Source organism: Gopherus flavomarginatus, chromosome 8, assembly GCF_025201925.1.
Source record: "Gopherus flavomarginatus isolate rGopFla2 chromosome 8, rGopFla2.mat.asm, whole genome shotgun sequence".
NCBI lineage: Eukaryota > Metazoa > Chordata > Testudines > Testudinidae > Gopherus > Gopherus flavomarginatus.
The window spans coordinates 99,716,935-99,735,551 of NC_066624.1; the positions used below are offsets into that span (position 1 = coordinate 99,716,935).

Below are 18,617 nucleotides of genomic sequence, written 5' to 3' on the forward strand. Positions count from 1 at the left end.
AAATCCTTGCAGAACCAAAGCTCTCCAGAACTTCATTGGAACTTGTAGCTATGTATGTAATGCGGGATCAGGCAGTTGGTTTCATAAAATGCCTATACCACTATTTAAGATTATGAAGCAGTAAATTGAGTATTTAAAATCTAAATCTCTCACAAATCATGTTTTGTCAAGGATAGCATAACGCTATTTATGAATGTTGTTGCTAAGAAAAAACAAACTTTGGCACATGAATGTCCATTGATTTTTAAATTTGATTGTGAATTTTAATTTGTTTTGCAGGTATACAAGGGAGATGAGACAACATTCCAAATCTCAGGCCTTCAGACCAACACAGACTACCGATTCCGTGTCTGTGTATGTCGCCGATGCTTGGATACCTCACAGGAACTTAGTGGACCTTTCAGCCCATCTGTTGCCTTTATGCTCCAACGAAGGGAGATCATGCTTACAGGGGAATTGGGACGCATAGATGATCCTAAGATAAAGAGCATGATGCCTACTGATGAACAATTTGCAGCCCTCATTGTTATTGGCTTTGCAACTTTGTCAATTTTATTTGCCTTTATATTACAATACTTCTTTATGAAGTAGAGAATCCAGTGAAAGTTTGAGGTATAAATTTAACTAATGCTACGCATTATAATCCACACATTTATTCAGATATTCCTTGAAATCTTTTTGTTCTACCATACATTTTATATACTTCTCTTATTTTTACAGTTCTAGCTAGGAAAAAGATAAATCCGTGTTTTGGTGCACCTTTTTGAAATTCAAAACTAGGAGGAGGTCAAACTGGAGAAATAAGCAGCCCAGATACCAAAAGCAAGATTTTTTTTCCTTCAGAGTTTCGGAATTGCAATCAATTTGCCTTTATGGTTTTTTTTGTTTGGTTGGTTTGGTTTTGATTTTTTTTCCCCACTGAAGTCCTTATAGTCTTTCATATATGTTACAATTTAGTAAATTATAATCCTCGGTCACTTATTTTGTCTCTTCTGTATCTGTAAACATTAATCACAAGTGTGTATAGTAATAAGTCTAGAATGCAGTGTTAGTCAACAGTACCAGTCCTTCACCGACCAGTATTACAAATGTTACCTATGATTTATTCACTACAATACATTTGTCCCAGTTTTTTTCAAGGTAAAATGTACACTCAATTATTTTAACTGCTTAGTGCATTTAAATCAAAACAATGTACTGCCATCTAAAACTTTTTTAATTATCTGTTATTTCTATGGTTACAACACTATGAACTGCCTGTATAAGAAATCAGATAATCAAACTGCATATAAATTATGAAGCATTATAGATTTTTTTTTAAGCATTTTGATTCGTAGCAGTAACTTTAAGTAAGAGGGCATTGTGCAATAGTTAGTTATTCCCATGTTCAGCTGTTGGAAAGCTGGTTTAACTTTTGTTTGTTGTTGTGTGTGTATATATAACTACTTTTAATCAATAGATTTATTATATTCTATTTTGTTCAGCCTGATTTATAAGATTAGAGCTGGTGACAGCTTACTGCCTCTACTGATTATGTAAGATTTACACTCAATGTAAACAACTTTACAGTCAATCAGTCACTTTTGGAGGACGATCCATTTTATAGACCTGTCTTGGGGGTATCAAAAATGAGGTCAGTTAATTTAAGTACCTTAAATTGGTGCCTACATTATTCTTATCTCAGAGTCAATCAAAATATTTGATACATTGCAAAAGCCAGAGTAGTTATCCGAATGTATCATTTCTCTTCTTACAGCAGTGGGCCACACATACATGTGTCAATCCATCAGAATACTAGATTTTTAATTCCCGAATCATTGGATTATTTATATTGAAGTCAACAATGTGTGAGTACCTCAGGGACAGTAATGAGCTGGAGGTGCAAATCAATTCCAAAAGGGTGCAACAGATACACAATGTATATCCCTTCCTCTTGTTTTTGTATATTTTTGCTACTTGGTTTTGCTTTTGTCGTAGCTGTTTTGTGCTCTCTCTACATTGTCTAAGATGCAGTGTCCTATATTAGCATAATATTCCCTTAACCAAAATAATGGGGAAGCCAACATTATTTGTGTTTTAGGTTTATTTATACAATATACTGCATCCAGTACTTTAAATGCCCATTACAGTGCAATCTTTTATTTATTGTAAAAATAAAATAAAATAAAAAATAAAGAAGTGTACTTATGTACTAATTTTTTTTCCCCCTTGTAGCATGTTAAACGGTTTTGTCTGTTTTATACTGTTGTACTTTAGGTCAACTTTTTACCTGGCAGCATTCCTAGTATTATTAACCTTCTTACATTTTCATGTGTTTTTAAAGTTGGGAGCATCTAGTGCATTAAATGCCAAAAACCAAAAAGGTTATCAGTGATTGAAACGTTTACATGTATCCAAAACACATAATCATCTCTTGAAAGAAAGTGCTAAGATTAATGAATTATTCCATGTGCCTCTCTAGATGTAGCAAATATTACAAATGTTCTGTATTTTGTTATTGACTATAATTAGTTTAATTTAGCCTTGCAAACAGATGGCATTGAGCTAAATATAAGTTTTTGTTTTTGCCAAAGTCATGGCTTGTCAAATTTATTTACATTTTATTTAAATTTATTTGTGATATGAAACTTTGTGATCTCGCATCTATTCTGTGAGCAAAGCATACACAGCTGTCTTCAATGGGGGGGAAGATATATTTTTTAGAACAGTGAAAAGTCATCTGTAGTTTGAAAACCCACAGATCTGAATAGATTCCCTTTCTGAATTTTTGGAATACTGTTTTCGCAGTGCTGCTACAAAATCTAAGCCTGGCGTGTTTTTTTAAAAAATACTGTAATAAATAAAACTTGCTTTAGATAATATGTTCTCTTCTGCAAGTTTGAACGTATGGAGTAGTTTTAAAAGCAGTGAGCAAAGGTGTAGAGAACAGAAATCTGTAACACTTTAAGTATTTCGAATTCATTTGTTATCCATTATAATCACACTAATCAAAGAGCCCAGTCCAACTCCTATTGAAGTTAATGGCGAAAGTCTTCTATGCAAGTTGGATCAGGCCCATATTAAGTTAATTTGACATCAGTATTTACTTAGTATATACTGCCATTATAATTCATTGTAATTGTAGTAATACCGTTATAATCCATTTTAATGTAACCATAAAGTGTTACAGATTTTAAACCATTCCCATTTCTACTTCCGTTATCAATGATTACAACAATTTACTGATGCTTTGTAGTTCCCTGTACATCTTTATATCCTTTCCCTAGCCCAATAAATATCAGTCATGTGAACCAAACCCAAAAAACCCTGTGCGCTCCAATAAATTGTAAAAATAAATTAAAAAAGGAAAAAATAAGTATTTAAAATATATTAAAAATTGAAAGAAACATTTTTATATTATCTGCCTTTTTCTTTATGAACTTGAAATGTTGTAGTTTTCTAATCCTGTTTTGTTGGCTACAGTAGTTCAGTATTCCATGTCACAATTGAAAAGTGCCCTAACTGAATGTGTATGAACATTATCCTTGCACAATTCTTTAAATTGAAAAAAATAAATATGTTTTTACCTCACTACGGGAACATACATTCCAAGCTTTTCAACTTTGAGAAAAATAATCATGTTTTCTTGTATTGTAAATTTTAGACTATTTCATATGCATTGTATTAAAACTGCCATATCTATTTTAATGTATAGATTTTGCAGATACTACGCTATGTATGTAAGACTTAACTGTATCTGTAGTGTATATGTAATATATTTATGCCCAATAAATGTTTTAATTCTTTCTGATATTAACAGTGGTTATTTTTAACTGAGTACTTTGTCCTTTACATCCTTATAGGTATTAGTCTGTACCTGCCAATGGAGTTACAGCAGCCTAAAACTGGAGAAATAGCTGTGAATCAAGCCCAGTATATTGCTAAGTTGGAATCTTAAAGATTTTTAAAAGGGTTCATATTTCCTTTTCCTGTTCAGGGTGATTATCTGCCTGTCTTTGTCATTATATTGGGACCATCTTTTCAGACTATAAAGAGAATGCTTAGTAAGTGCTTGTTGAAGTCCATTCATTTTCTATAGCTTTCTTAATGGATGCTGTAGTCCCACAAGGTCACTAAATACTGCCTTGAAAATTAAGCTCGCTAAAGTAGGGATGAGCAAACTGGCCAAACTCCTGGTGTTTGGTGGTGGTTGTTTTTTTAACCAAAGTTCCATCCCCTCTTCTATCTCAGATACTGCTCTTCCCCACAGAAGAGTTGCACTTTCCTGAATGAGCAGTCTACTGAGACATTACCCAATCTGCTGAAAATGGTCTGGTCGCAGGAGAAAATAATCACTGACTGCTGTAGCCTCTTGTGTGGCTGGGTAAATAGAAGAGACACCTCCACCAGAGCGTGGCTTAGGTCTTGCACACCTACAGGACTCAATGTCATCTTCTCTTTTTTAAGGCTGATCGGAGACACATTGCAGGTTCTTAGTCCATCCATTGAAAAGTTTCATCCACTTCCAAGTAGGGTTACATTCTGCATCACAAGTCTTGTGGCTGCTAGGACCCCAATCCAAAACCCATTAGCCTGAATAGAAAGACTCCATTGACATCAGTTGGCTTTGGTTCAGACCCTAATTGAATGGCTTTGCCAGAGATCCCAGATTTGCTTGACATGACCCTAAATAGGGAATTTGATGCAATACACTCACAACATAAAGACATAATGGGGGGCACAGGATTTGGCTGCAGTGATCAAACCTGACCAGACAGCGTGGTTATGCAATACAGCCTGGGCTACTGTTGCAATCACAAGATAACATCCCTATGGTACCCTTGTGGATGGTGAGGAAGCTTCAGTTAATTGTTTTTTAGGAGATCTTTCTATGACTTGTCATCTTCCATGGTTCACTAATATAATTTGGTACAGATTCTCAGCCCAGCAAAATTCATGCCCATGTCCCCCAAATGCAAAGGTGAATCTCCACGTCTTCTTTTTTTTTCCCCCAAATGTATGTTCCAGCCCCTTTCCTTGTGAAAAAGTTACGAAAATGTAACCGGTGCAAACTGATCACTAAGTGAGAGCATAAGCATAGAGCTCATCAAAATGTTCCCAGTAAAATATGCTTTTGCAGGAAAATGTTATATTTTGTTAAATTCTTCTATAGGAGTTTTGAAACAACATGAAAATTTGTTTCATTCTGAAATTTTTGCTTTTGAAAAATGAAAAAGGTTTGAAATCTTAAAATTTCATATTTCCCCCTTCTCTGCCTTTTTTCCTTTCTTTTTTGCCTCTGGCTGCAATAAAATTAATAATATCCAAAAGCAGTTGGACTTTTTCACTTTTTTCTCTCTTTTCTTTTTTCCACTCTAGTTTTTTTCAAAACGTCTCCATCTTTGGAAAAGTTACAGAATGGCAAAAGGAAAAATGTCACTCTAACTTTTCAAAGTTTTCTTCAACTTTTAAAGTTGCAAAGCTGGCAAAGCCTAGAACAGTCAGAGAGTGGGGAAAGAAAAGGAGAGGGAAAGAGGAAAGATGGGGGCAAAGGGATACTCTTAACATTATCCATTTCTACTGCATGTAGTGGCAAAAACGGGGGGGAAGGGTAGACTACCAAAAAAAAGTAAAATTTAGAAATTTGGAAAATGTTTTCAAGAACCAAATTGAAATGAAAATTTCAATCTGAATCTAGATGAAAATTTCATGTTTTGTAATGTTCCTGAAAAATTTAACAAATTTCAAATATAGGTTTTCCATTCGCAATTTTTCAGGGAGAAAAATAGATTTTTCAACCAATTCCCACTTGCCTCTGTACACAGGATATTGACAGTTTCCACACAGCCACCCAGGGACTGGCCTTTGAGATCCAGAAAAATATAGTCTTAAATAACTTGATTTTTGACAGGATGTAAAACGAGTTGTAGTGTTGATGGGGAAGCTACTGCTGTAGGCAATAAGTCTGCTACAAACTCCCTACCAGGTATCTGGCTGCACTGAGCCACTGCCTCTGTCCTTCAGCCAGCATGTTCTGTGATCTCTGGTCACAAGGAGAGGAAGCTCCTTTTGTGAGAGTCAGCACAGTCTAGTAGACTGAGTGAGGGACCATTCCCAGCTCTGACACCATCTCCCTTTTTGGCCAGGGTCAAGTCACATAGGAGAAACATTTAAAACTTGGGCACCCAAAACTAGGCATCTCATTCAAGGCATGGATTTAGGTACTTAACTTTATACAACGCACATTTGAAAATGTAGGCCCTAACTATTCTGCATCTTTTTCCTTCGGTGCAGTGGGGATAATCACATATAACAATTCAGAGGGCTGTGGCAAAATCAGGAAGTTGTTGTTTGTAAAGTGCTATGTCAGTCCTTAGAATACACCAGAAAACACACAAATCCCTCCTACCTGCCCCAAGTATTCAGCCTACAAAGGGAGAAGGACAAATTAATAAACACTCCTGATTCTTAAAGTTGAGCCAATGTTTCAGCATTAGTGATGCTGCTACATAAAGAAGTAAAAGAACATTGGCTTGTGTGCCATAAGAAAACAGTAATTACCATACTTGTTCAGACCAGTGACTCAATCTAGTTCAGCTGCTTGTCTGACATTGGCCAGTACCAAATGTTTTAGCGGAAATGCAAGAAACCCAATGGTAGGTAGTTATGGAATAAATTGCCCACAAGGATAGTTTCTTCCTACCTTCCAGGAGTTAAGGCTGGTTTATTCTCTGATACGTGGGCTTTATATCCCTTCCAAATTCTGGCTAACTCTGATACAGATAACAAAAACATCCGGAGTCCAGTCCTTGTTTGAATCCTGCTAAACTCTTGGTATCAATAATATCATATGGCAATGAATTCCATTGGCATTGTGTTTTAAAGTAAAACAGTGAAGACCACCCATGGTGAAAAGTTGGTAAGAAATAAATTTTAAAATCAAATGTCTAATCATTTATTTAAAACGTTTTTACATGACTTTAACACTCTTCTGAATCTCTTAAGAATGGGTGATATATTTTAGTAAGCTAAAAATCCTATTATGATTTGTTATTTTAAAACAAAACATTTTAAATAGAGGGAGAGGATTCAGCTAATATTTCAGTAAATGTAAACAATTTATTTATTTGTCATAAATAATTCCCTGTAAATATTATGTCACTTTGCTTTGTCTTGGTATAATTTTGCTCACCTTTTTACAGTCCAGTGAAGATATAAAGCAGTAAGTAAATACAAAGTTTTATTGCTATATATTTTGCACATTAGTGCAATTTACATTTTGCATGCACCTTCTTCAGAGAAGAGTAACTATTTTCATTTGGCCTCTCAACATTTGCTCATTAGACTGCACTTAACAAAACTGTATGTATCTACTCACATCCTTTAAAAATATCTATAGAATAATAATCTTCACTGTATTTTCTAGGAATGAAAATGATGAAACATTCTCCTCTGTAAACAAACACACAGCAGCTTATTATCACGAGAGAGAGCAGAGATGATGGAAAGCTATTGTCTCCAACTAGCCTACTGGGTAAAATAAGATTTATGGATACCACTTGCTGGCTTCCCCGTTGGTAATATGGTCCAGTATAATGTGTTACTGTGCTAATGGTGTCTGTGTATCATCTGTAGGCCCCTCTCACCCAAGTCTGAGAGTAGAGAGCTTGTGTGATAAGTAGAGAGAGATCCCAGGGTTGGATTTTACTTCAGGAAATGCAAACCACACTGAATAACGTAGCTGAAGTCGAATATCTAAGATCGGATTACTCACCCGTCGAGATGGCGCGGGATCGATGTTCGCGGCTCTCCGTGTCGATTCCGGAACTCCGTTGGGGTTGATGGAGTTCCGGAATCGATATAAGCGCGCTCGGGGATCGATATATCGCGTCTAGATTAGACGCGATATATCGATCCCTGAGCAATCGATTTTAACCCGCCGATACGGCGGGTAGTCTGGACGTACCCTGAGATTGTGCCACGTAAAGCAGCAACTCTCCATTTCTTCTTCGAATGATGATCTCTATTGTATTCCCCTGAGGGGCTATATGCATGTTCCATGAGTCCGGAGCTGGAGCTTTTGAAAGTAGTAGTGTCCACATGGTTCTTGCTCTGCCACATGGTTTTGTCCAAGGCGATAAAGGGCAGGGCGGACTGACTGCAACCTCAGTTCCTTCTCAGCACAGCATGATCTGAGTTGGAGCCTCTTCTGTTCTCTTATCTCTTGTGATGCATTTCTATATACTGAGAAAATAGACTTTATTTTATTTCTGTACATAATTTTGTTTTTTTGTCATAGTTTTAGTGTTAGTAGTAGTTTTTAGGATTTTAAGGACTTTGGGATGCCATTTCACCCCCCAGCAACTTTCCTGGGTGCTGGATTATGTGGAAGATTCCAGGGTTCAAAATCTGCACTTTCTGCCCTCACTTGTTCTCAGTCAGCAACAAGCACCATCACAACCTTTACTGCTTGTCCCAAGTCACATCCAAGTGCAGTATCTGCTTCCCCTTCCTTGTCAATACCCAGGAAAGCCGGGCTGTCCACCTCAAGAAACACCTCATGGAGGTCGCGAAGAGGCCACAGTCGGATCCAGGCCAGAGAACCCCATCAGCCTGAGCAATCAAGGAGTTCAGCTCCTACCACAGAGACCCTGGGCGGCGGGGGGGCCCTCCTTCGGCAGTAATTCAGCGGCAGGGAGTCCCGCTCTGGGACCCGCCGCCGAAGTGCCCCGAAGACCCACGGCGGGGGGTCCTTCCGCTCTGGGACCTGCCGCCTAAGTGCCCCAAAGACCCGTGGTGGGGCCCCCAGCCGTCGAATTACCACCAAAGACCCTGCACTTCTCGTGGTAGCCCCTGCGGGGCCTGGGGCAAATTGCCCCACTTGCCCCGCCCCCCCACGGGCAGCCCTGCCCAGTCCTGTTCTGCTGGTCCCATTGCTATAGACCCTGCATCCAGGCCTAGCTGTGAGGCAAGGAAGCATGCACATAAGCATGGCAATAAGTCTTCCTCCAGACCCAAGAAGGATACTGCTCCATCCACAAGTTCTGGCCATGGAGAAGTGGCACATTCCAAGGCACTCAAACACGACAAGAAGCCACACAGACCTTTGGATCTGTTGATTCCATCCACAGAGCCTCATACTCAGGGCTGGCTCCAGAGTTTTTGCCGCCCCAAGTGACAGGAAAAAAAAAAAGCTATGATCGCTATCGGCGGCACTTCGGTGGCAGCTCCACCATGGCGGCACTTTGGCAGCAGGTCCTTCCCTCTGAGAGAGACTTGGGGACCTGCCACCGAAGAGCCAGACATGCCGCCCCTTCTCCTTGGTCGCCCCAAGCACCTGCTTGCTGCGCTGGTGCCTGGAGCCAGCCCTGCTCATACGCCTTCCAGGTCGGCACCGCAATGGTCAAGGGAGTTGCTGGTTCTAAGACAGACCTCCGTTCCAGCTCCAGTTCCTAGTGAGGAGCGCATTCTGCTGATGCTGGGGAGACTCGGGTCATCCCCCAAGCCTCATGAACTGTTCACCTGACCTGAGGAGAGGTCTCCACACCCTCATGTGCCATCATCTCCTTGGAGGATGCATTCCCCCATGCTAGACCTGCCTCCTTCAGGCTATGGTCCCACCCGCTCCTCTAAGGCTCCTGCAGTTCCACCGGCACCACCATTTCGACTGGACTCTAATTTCTCAGGATCGGAGGAGTCACACAGGGCTCAGGGTCTGCCCCTCCCATACCACCAGTGTGACTACCCCCAAGGCCCTGCCAGCTCAATGGCAATATCCTCTGTAACTTTAGCACCCTTGTGGCCAAGATGGAGTCTACTCTGCAGGCAGCTCTGGCCAAGAGAAGGCACATGCAGGAATGCAGCAAAGAAAGTTCCTTCCACCCCAGGAGCACCTGTTCCAAACCCCCAAGAGTGAACGAACACACACGCACACACACACACAAGTACAATTAATATAACAAAGGGAGATATTTATTTACAGAGGGATGAAAGGAGAAAAACAACAGGAGGATATATAGGGAGAGCAATAAAACAGGGATGCATTCAACACAAGGCCCCACAGGCCCAGAGGGATCAGTCTGAAAGGGCAGACACCAAGCAATGTGTCTACATACAGAGTTCAGGAGTCCTGGGCAAAGTTCCAGTCCAGTGGTGCATCTTGAGTGCTCCTGGTCGACTTCGGTGCCCATAAACTTTCCCCAACAAACTGTGCCCACCCAGGAGGTAGGGATAAAGGAGACAGTCAGAGCCCCACTGCCCAGGCTTGGCTCTCCTTCCTCCCACCCCTCAGTCCCTCACCAGGGGGCAGCCCTGGCTTGGGCCCTCCTTCCCGTCCTCTACAATCCCTCATTTGGAGGAGGCAGGGCTCCAGCTGTCAGCCCCAGGGTGGCAGCAGCAGTAGAAGTAAGGGTGGCAATGGGGCACTAAGTCTGATCTGAAAAGTGATGACAAATGTCACTTTTCACTTTGCCTCCCTTACTTCTGTGCTGCTGCTGGCGCGACGCTGCCTTCAGAGCTAGGTGCCCAGCCAGCAGCCGCTGCTCTCCGCTCCGCCATCAGAGCTGGGTGCCCAGCCAGCAGCCGCTGCTCTCCGCTCCGCCATCAGAGCTGGGTGCCCAGCCAGCAGCCGCTGCTCTCCGCTCTGCCTTCAGAGCTGGGTGCCCAGCCAGCAGCTGCTGCTCTCCGCTCCGCTATCAGAGCTGGGTTCCCAGCCAGCAGCCGCTGCTCTCCGCTCTGCCTTCAGAGCTGGGTGCCCAGCCGGCAGCCGCTGCTCTCTGCTCCGCCATCAGAGCTGGGTGACCAGCCAGTAGCCGCTGCTCTCCGCTCTGCCTTCAGAGCTGGGTGCCCAGCCAGCAGCCGCTGCTCTCCGCTCCGCCATCAGAGCTGGGTGCCCAGCCAGCAGCCGCTGCTCTCCGCTCCGCCATCAGAGCTGGGTGCCCAGCCAGCAGCCGCTGCTCTCCGCTCTACCTTCAGAGCTGGGTGCCCAGCCAGCAGCTGCTGCTCTCTGCTCTGCCTTCAGAGCTGGGTGCCCAGCCAGCAGCCGCCACTCTCCATTCCGCCTTCAGAGGTGGGTGGTGGTATATCTTGGGGTTGGGGCTGATCAAATAGATTTGAGAACCACTGCTCTAGAGCCAGTCTGTGATAGCTGGGCATCTACACACCAGCACCCAAGCACAAGTTCTACTACCCACCTCTGACTCAGTGATTCAAAGCTCCCCAGTTCTTTCAGTAGCAGTCCTATGAGCCTCTTCGCAAATGGCAGAGGACCCAGTGACACTGTCCCTCGGGTTCATCATTGTCACAACCTTCCACTTCGCATACCCAATCCTCTCAAAAATGTTATTTCTGAGAACACTTAGATAGCTGCCGATCACCGTGCCTTATACCAGGGGTCGACAACTTTTCAGAAGTGCTGTGCCGAGTCTTCATTTATTCACTCTAATTTAAGGTTTCGCATGCCAGTCATACATTTTAACGTTTTTTAGAAGGTCTCTCTCTACAAGTCTATATATTATATAACTAAACTAGTGTTGTATTGTAAAATAAACAAGGTTTTCAAAATGTTTAAGAAGCTTCATTTAAAATTAAATTAAAATGTTGATCTTACGCCACCGATCCACTTAACCCGCTGCTGGTCTGGGGTTCTGTTCACTTAGGCCGGCAGTGGGCTGAGCGGGGCCTGCGGCCGGGACCCCAGCTGGGAAGGGTCTGGCAGCCAGAACCCCAGACCAGCAGCGGGCTGTGTGGGGCTGGTGGCTGGGACCCCAGACCGGCAGTGGGCTGAGCGGCTCAGCTCACTGCCGCTCAAGGGTTCCATCCTCCGGCTCCTGCCAGCCGGGATCCCGGTTGCCAGACGCGCTTAGCCCAGTGCCGGTCAGGGGTCCCGGCCCTGCCCACATACAATGGGTACCTACCTTCTCCCTGGTTCTGGCCCATTCTCTTCCTCTCTCTGCACTGAGCTGAGAGTTGGAGTGGACTGAGCACAGGGCTGGAGGTGAAGGGTCTGGCCAGGAGCTAAAATGAAGGAGGGGGCTCAGGATTGGGGCAGGAGGTTTGGGTGTGGGAGCACTTACCTGGGCAGCTCCCACGTGGTGTGAGGGGTGCAGGTGGGAATGTGAGTGAGGGTGCAGGGGCTCCCGTTTGGTGCTCACGGTGGAGGTGGGGATGTGCAGGGTGCATGGGATGGGGGGACTGAGGATGTGGGGGGTGCAAGAGTCAGGGCAGAGGGCTGGGGGCATGTGAGGGTGGTGCAGGTGTCAGGGTAGGGGGGGCTGGGTATGTATGGGGGTACCAGTCAGGGCTGGGGTCATGGGGGGGGAGTCAAGGAGTCAACAGAGGGCTGAGTGGTACAGGGCTCAGGGCAGGGGCTGGGGGGTGTGTGGGGGTGCAGGGCTCAGGGCAGAGGGCTGGGGTTGTGTGTGGCGGGGGATCAGGGCTCAGGGCAGAGTGCTGGGTGACTGCACCCCCCAGAACCCGCAACCCCCACCCCTGCTCCTTGTCCCGACTACCCTCTCCTGGGACCCCACCCCCTATCCAAGCCTCCCTGCCCCTTATCTCCTGACTGCCCCCCAGGACCCTACCCCCTATCTGTCCCCTGACTGCCCCAACCCTTATCCACACCCCCACACCCAGACAGACCCCCTGGACTCCCATGCCTATCTAATCACTCCCCGCCCCCTGACAGGATCCCCAGAACTCTGGACCCATACAACCCCCCCACCCGCTCCCTGCCTGCCTCAACCCCTCTCCACACCCCTACCCTCCTGGCAGTCCCCCCCAGAACTCCTGACTCATCCAACCCCCCCAGCTCCTTGTCCCCTGACCACCCCCTCCAGAGACCCCCACCCTAACTGCTCCCCCAGGACCCTCTTTGCTCCCTGTACCCTGACCCCTATCCACCCCCCAAACAGACCCTGGGACTCATTTGCCCCATCCAACCCTCCCGCTCCCTGACTGCCACCTCCAGAGATCCCCACCTCTAACCACTCTCCAGTATACCACCCCCCCATCCAACCCACCCTGATTCCTGTCCCTTGACTGCCCCCACCCCTTAGCCAACCCCTCTCCCAGCCCCAGAGCTGGCCCCCTTACCATGAGGCTCCTCGCTCATCTGGAGCCCTGCCACCACGGCCGCCGCCACACCCCAGCACGCAGCCCTGCTCCTCCCCGCCCCTCAGAGCGCTGTGCACGCTGCAGCAGGGCTCCAGGTGAGCGAGGAGCATCTTTCCCTCCCTACAGAGGCAAACGCTGCCCCGCGGGAGCTCGTAGCCCCAGCCCCCCAGAGCAGGAGCGGCGCCAGGGTTTTTGGTGCCCTAGGCGCAGGGCCAGCTCACCGATCCCGCGGATCCAGTGGACCTCCCGCAGGCATTCCTGCGGATGGTCCGCTGATCCTGCAGCTCCGGTGGACCTGCCCGGAGCCACGGGACCAGCGGACCCTCCACAGGCATGCCTGCGGGAGGTCCACAGGAGCAGTCTGCCGCCCTGCCAAATCCTGGCACCGTAGGCGACTGCCTAGGTCGCCTAAATGGAAGCACCGGCCCTGCCCTAGAGCTCTGCGTGGGCGGTGGCAGGGCTCTGGGGGAAGGCGGAGGAGGGGCCAGCAGCTTGCTGCGCTAGGCCAGCGCTCCAGCGCAGGACTGCAGACCATGCAGCTTGCCGTGTCGGCAGGATTTTTAATGACACGCGGAGTCCCAGCAGGCAGCCGCATGCCATTAAAAAGTGGCTCGCGTGCCATCTTTGGCACGCATGCCATAGGTTGCCGACCCTGGTCTTACCAATATGGAGAGCGACAACAGCAAATAAGTAGGTCCTGGATGTCATTCGACATGGCTATACAATCAAGTTCCAAACGCTGCCTCGTCCACATCCCCCACCCAGAGCCCGCTTCAGGGATTGCTCTCACAACAATATCCTAGAAGTGGAGTCCTTGCTGAAAAAGGGCACCATCTCAACTGCTTCATAAGGAAACCAAAGTTTGTATGGTCACTGTGGCAGCCATCCCTTCCTCAGAAAAAGGCATGTAGTTCACTACTCTCGATATGCAGGAAGCTTACTTTCATGTGGATATCCATCCCACCCACAGATGTTTCCTGAGATTCACAGCAGGTCATTGTCACTTCCAATACAGGGTTTTTCCGTTTGGACTCACCACTCCCTTATGAGTCTTCACCAGAGTTTTCTCAGTAGTGGCGGCCCACCTCCAGCGTCAAGGGGTCCTTGTGTTCTCTTATTGAGATGAGTGCTTCTGGCAGCCTGATTGAGAAAGGAAACTCGAGCCCCAATCTCTATGCTGCTCACAGTCCTCTTCTCCCTGTGGGTAAGCGTAAACACTGAAAAATTGACTTTGGACCTCACTCAGTCCGTAGAATTCACTAGGGCACACATTGATGAGATCTTGGTGCACGCTTACTTACCAGAAGACAGGTTCCAGATCCTGCAGAAGCTAATTTCCAGGGTGATATCCAGTCCTTCTTTTCTGGCCAGGGCCTCCCTTTCTTGGTCACATGGCAGCTTGCACTTACGTGACTGCCTTCGCTCGTCTATGCTTTTGCTTTCTACAACTGTGGCTCCAGTGTAGGCCTGAGACCTGATCAGCACTCCTGCCCACCCAGCTCCATATTAAACCAGCTTTGGTGAAACCCTAAAATTGAAAAAAAAAAAGAATGCTCTGCAGTTGATAAAGCACCTCCATCTCAGGAATGTCCCTAACGAGAGTTATAACCACCAAGGTTGTAAAGTAGAGAGAGCCAGGTGCTGGGAAATTAGGGAGGATACAGAAAGAAACTCAATATATGGTAAGATAAGCTCTGACCAGCGTTTTAATACTGACCATCTGCATAAGCAGAGAAAGTCACAACTAAGTTACAATTTTGGCCTGAAAGATAAAATGTAAAAAACTTGGGAAGGAAGGAGACTACATAGGTGCCAGTGAGTAATTGGTTAAATTATTGTTATTTAGGAATGGGATAATGTGATAGGTTAGGTAATTTGAAGGCGGTAGCTAGTTTTATGTATATAATGTAAACAAAAAACAGTGTCCTTTGGGAACAATTTCCTGACTGCAGTTCAGCATCAAGCTGCTGGAACTCTGACCCGTCTGCATGACCATAATGTGCAGAGGCATCACCGGGAACCCCCAGATGAATGAGTCCTGACTTGCTATCGGGTGAAATTTGTCTATATATTGGCATTGGTGAGCATAAGAGATTTGCTTGATATATGTATTCTCTGTGTGTTGCTAATAAATAGATGTTTGGAGCACAGCTGTGTAAGGCTCTTTCACTGGGAAAAGGTTCTGCAGATCCATATTGCCCTGAGCCGCAAGGGAAAGAGCAGGTACTTAAACTGACCAGGTTTCTTCCTGACCCCCAGGGGTAAGAACAGGTGCCTTTACCCTGAGAACCTCAGAGCAGAAAGGGTGGGAGTGCCTAATTTGAATAGGTCACGCCTTGAACCCTTGGTAGGATATAGGCGTGGTGCCCAGTGATGTAGCCAGGTCCTAACATCAGGAGGAGTGAACACGTAAAAAAGGCGCCACCCAACATATCAAATTACACCTCTGTCTCGATATAACGTGACTTGATATAACACGAATTCGGATATAACAGGACAAAACAGTGCTCCCGTCCCTTTCCCTCCCCTACCTGATTAGCTGTCTGTCTCCCTCCTGCTGGGAGACAGCTAATCGGCAAGACAGGGAGGGGGCAGGGTTTATGCAGCACACTAGGGGAAGCTGGCAAAGCCTGCCTGCAGGAGCCCAGCTTGCTGGAGCTCAGTTCTTCCCCTCCCCTCCCCTCCCTGCCGCGCAATCAGCTGTCTCCCTCCTGCTGGGAGATACAGCTGATCTGCAGGGGCAGGGTATGCAGCATGCTGGGGGAAGCCAGGCAGGCCAAGCTTCAGAGCGGAGTGTGGGCCCCACCACTGGCGCCATGGTAACCCCGCCTAAGGCGCAGCTTTTTTGAAAATGTGCTGAGGGGAAGCAGGGTGCTTCCCCTGCACCCACTAGCTACGCCACTGGGGGTACCCTAAATTGAGCAGGTAACACCAGAGGGTCTACTTTCCCATGCGACACTCAATGGACTTTCCACTCAATGTTTCCTGCAAACTTCTCTCTTCCCTCCGGTGGTGGACAGCTCCGAGCCAGGTCTGTATCAGAATATCATTCCTTCTGTCTTCCCCCTCCACAGCAATTATCACAGACACATCATTCCTGAGTGACTGTATGATTCAGGGGACTTGGACTGCTCGAGATTCCTGGATGCACATCAACATCCTGGAGCTTTTGACTGTGCAGAGAGCATGTCATGCATTTCTCTCGACCATTCCCTCCTGTCACATTGTCAGCATGTCTACTACATCAACAAGGAAGGGGGTACGAGGTCTCCGTGCGGAAGCAATTCGCCTTTGAGATTGGTGCATTGCCAACAAGATCCTGTTGTCAGCAGCATACCTTACTGGAGCTCAGAACATGACTGGGGACTCTCTCAGCAGGAAGTTCATGACTGACCATGAGAGGAAGCTTTACGACACTGGTCATCAGCATCTTCAACCGCTGGGGGACTCCAACCAGGGACCTCTTCACCTCCCACACCAGCTGCAAATATACCCAGTACTGCTCCAGCAGAAGGCTTTGAACTCTTTCCCAGGGTGATGCCCTCGCCTTCCACTGGTTTGATCCATTCAATTACGCCTTTCTCCCTCTGCCTTTTCTGTCAAAAGTCCTGCACAAGGTCAGGTTGGAGACAGTGACGGTCATTCTGATAGACCCATTCTGGCCTCGCCATTTCTGGCTTCCCCTTCTCAGCATGTCAGTGTGCTCCCCACTTCCGCTGCCACCTCTCCTGGAGCTACTCATGCAACAGGGCAGACAGATTGGGCATCCTGATCCCCAAACTCCTGACCTCCAGGCTTGGTTTTTGGATAGGCATCTTTGTTAGAGTGGGAATGCTCATAAGCAGTACAGAATGTCCTCTTAAGTAGCAGAAAGGAGTCCACGAGGTGATCCTATGAGGCCAACTGGAAGCATTTTACCTCTTGGGGCCCAGCAGAAGGGCCTTGCCCCTGAGGATATGGACTTTTCTCTTCTTCTAGACTACCGCCTCTTCCTAAAAACATCTGGCCTTGCTCTGGAGGGGCACTCTATCTTTACTCTCCCATTGAATTCTAGGTTTTGGAAGGCCCTTCTTCGCATCTTCCCTCCTGTTCAGCCAGTTGCTCCCAAATGGGACCTCAACCTTGTCTTTGTGATGTTGATGATGTCATCCTTTGAACCTCTGGCCTCATGCTCTCTCCTCTCCATGAAGGTCGCATTCCTGGTTGCTATGATTTCTGCGAGAAGGGTTAGTGAGCTGAGGGCCATGATGGTGGACCGTCCCTTTATGACATTTAATAAAGATAAAGTTTCCCTGTGCTTACACCCCAAGTTCCTCCCTAAAGTTATGTCTCGTTTTCATCTCAACCACTTAGCTTCTTTCTTTCTGAAGCCTCATGCTTCGACAGAGGAAAGGCGCTTTCATTCCCTTCATGTTCACAAGGCCCTGGCCTTCTACCTGCAGAGGATGAAACCCTTCATAAAGTCCCCTAGACTATTTGTCGCTATAGCTGAACTTGTTAAGGGGCAAACGATTTCCACTCAGAGGATTTCTGAGTGGGTGTCAGGGTGCATTACACGCTGCTACCAGTTATCAGCGCTATCTCCACCCCATGGTATATGGGCTGACTCCATGAGGGCACAAGCATCAACTATGGCTGCGCTTCACAACACGCCTCTTACAGATATATGTAAGGTGGCCACATGGGGCTCTGTAATACCCTCTCTTCCCATTATACCATCTAATTTAGTAGCCTGTCTGACACTGGCCAGTACCAAATGCTTCAGAGGCAATGCAAGAAATTTATGATAGGTAGTTATGGAAAAAGTTGCCCATAAGGATAGTTTCTTCCTAACTTCCAGGAGTTAAGTCTGGTTTATTCTCTGATACGTAAGGCTTTATATCTCTAGTTCGGAGCAGCTGTTCTCCATTCCATTGTCCTATCATCTTAGAATCAGAGAACATCATAGAATCATAGGGTTTGAAGGGACCACAAGGGTTATCTAATCCCTTGCCAAGGTGGAGGATTCGTTATGTCTAAACCATCCAAGATAGATGGCTATCTAGCCTCCTTTTGAAAACCTTCAGTGAAGAAGCTGCCACAACCTCCTGAGACAGTCTGTTCCATTGTCCTACTCTTCTGACAATTAGGAAGGTTTTGGTTTTTTTCCTGAGATCTAATATAAATCTGCTATGCTGTAGTTTGAACCCATTGCCTCTTCTTCTGCCCCTCTGTGGCAAAAGAGAACAACTTTTCTCCGTCTTTTTTATGGCAGTCTTTCAAGTATCTGAAAACTGTTATCATGTCCCCCCTTAATCTCCTCTTTTCCAAACTTAAATATATTCAGTTCCGTCAGCCTTTGCTCATGTGGTTTCATTCCATTCCTTTGATCATCACTGTCGCTTGCCTCTGGATCCTTTCCAGTCTCACTGCATCCTTTCTATACCTTGATGACCAAAATGGACACAGTACTCCATCTGAGGCCTAACCCGCACCGAGAAGAGCAGTACTATCGCCTCACATGATTTATATGCTGTGCCTCTGTT

At 46.0% G+C, this 18,617-nt stretch overlaps 2 protein-coding genes across 3 annotated transcripts in view; one reads left to right on the forward strand and one right to left on the reverse strand.

The window, feature by feature from the left end:
• Nucleotides 1-3,790, forward strand: part of FNDC3B (fibronectin type III domain containing 3B) — a 337,214-nt gene extending 333,424 nt beyond the window's left edge. The window contains exon 25 of the mRNA XM_050965815.1: nt 280-3,790. Within this exon, the coding sequence (XP_050821772.1) occupies nt 280-591 (312 nt within the window). The 3' untranslated portion in view covers nt 592-3,790. The remainder of the gene's footprint in view (nt 1-279) is intronic.
• NCEH1 (neutral cholesterol ester hydrolase 1) overlaps nt 1-18,617 on the reverse strand; it is an 824,131-nt gene that overhangs the window by 647,839 nt on the left and 157,675 nt on the right. The window lies entirely within an intron of this gene.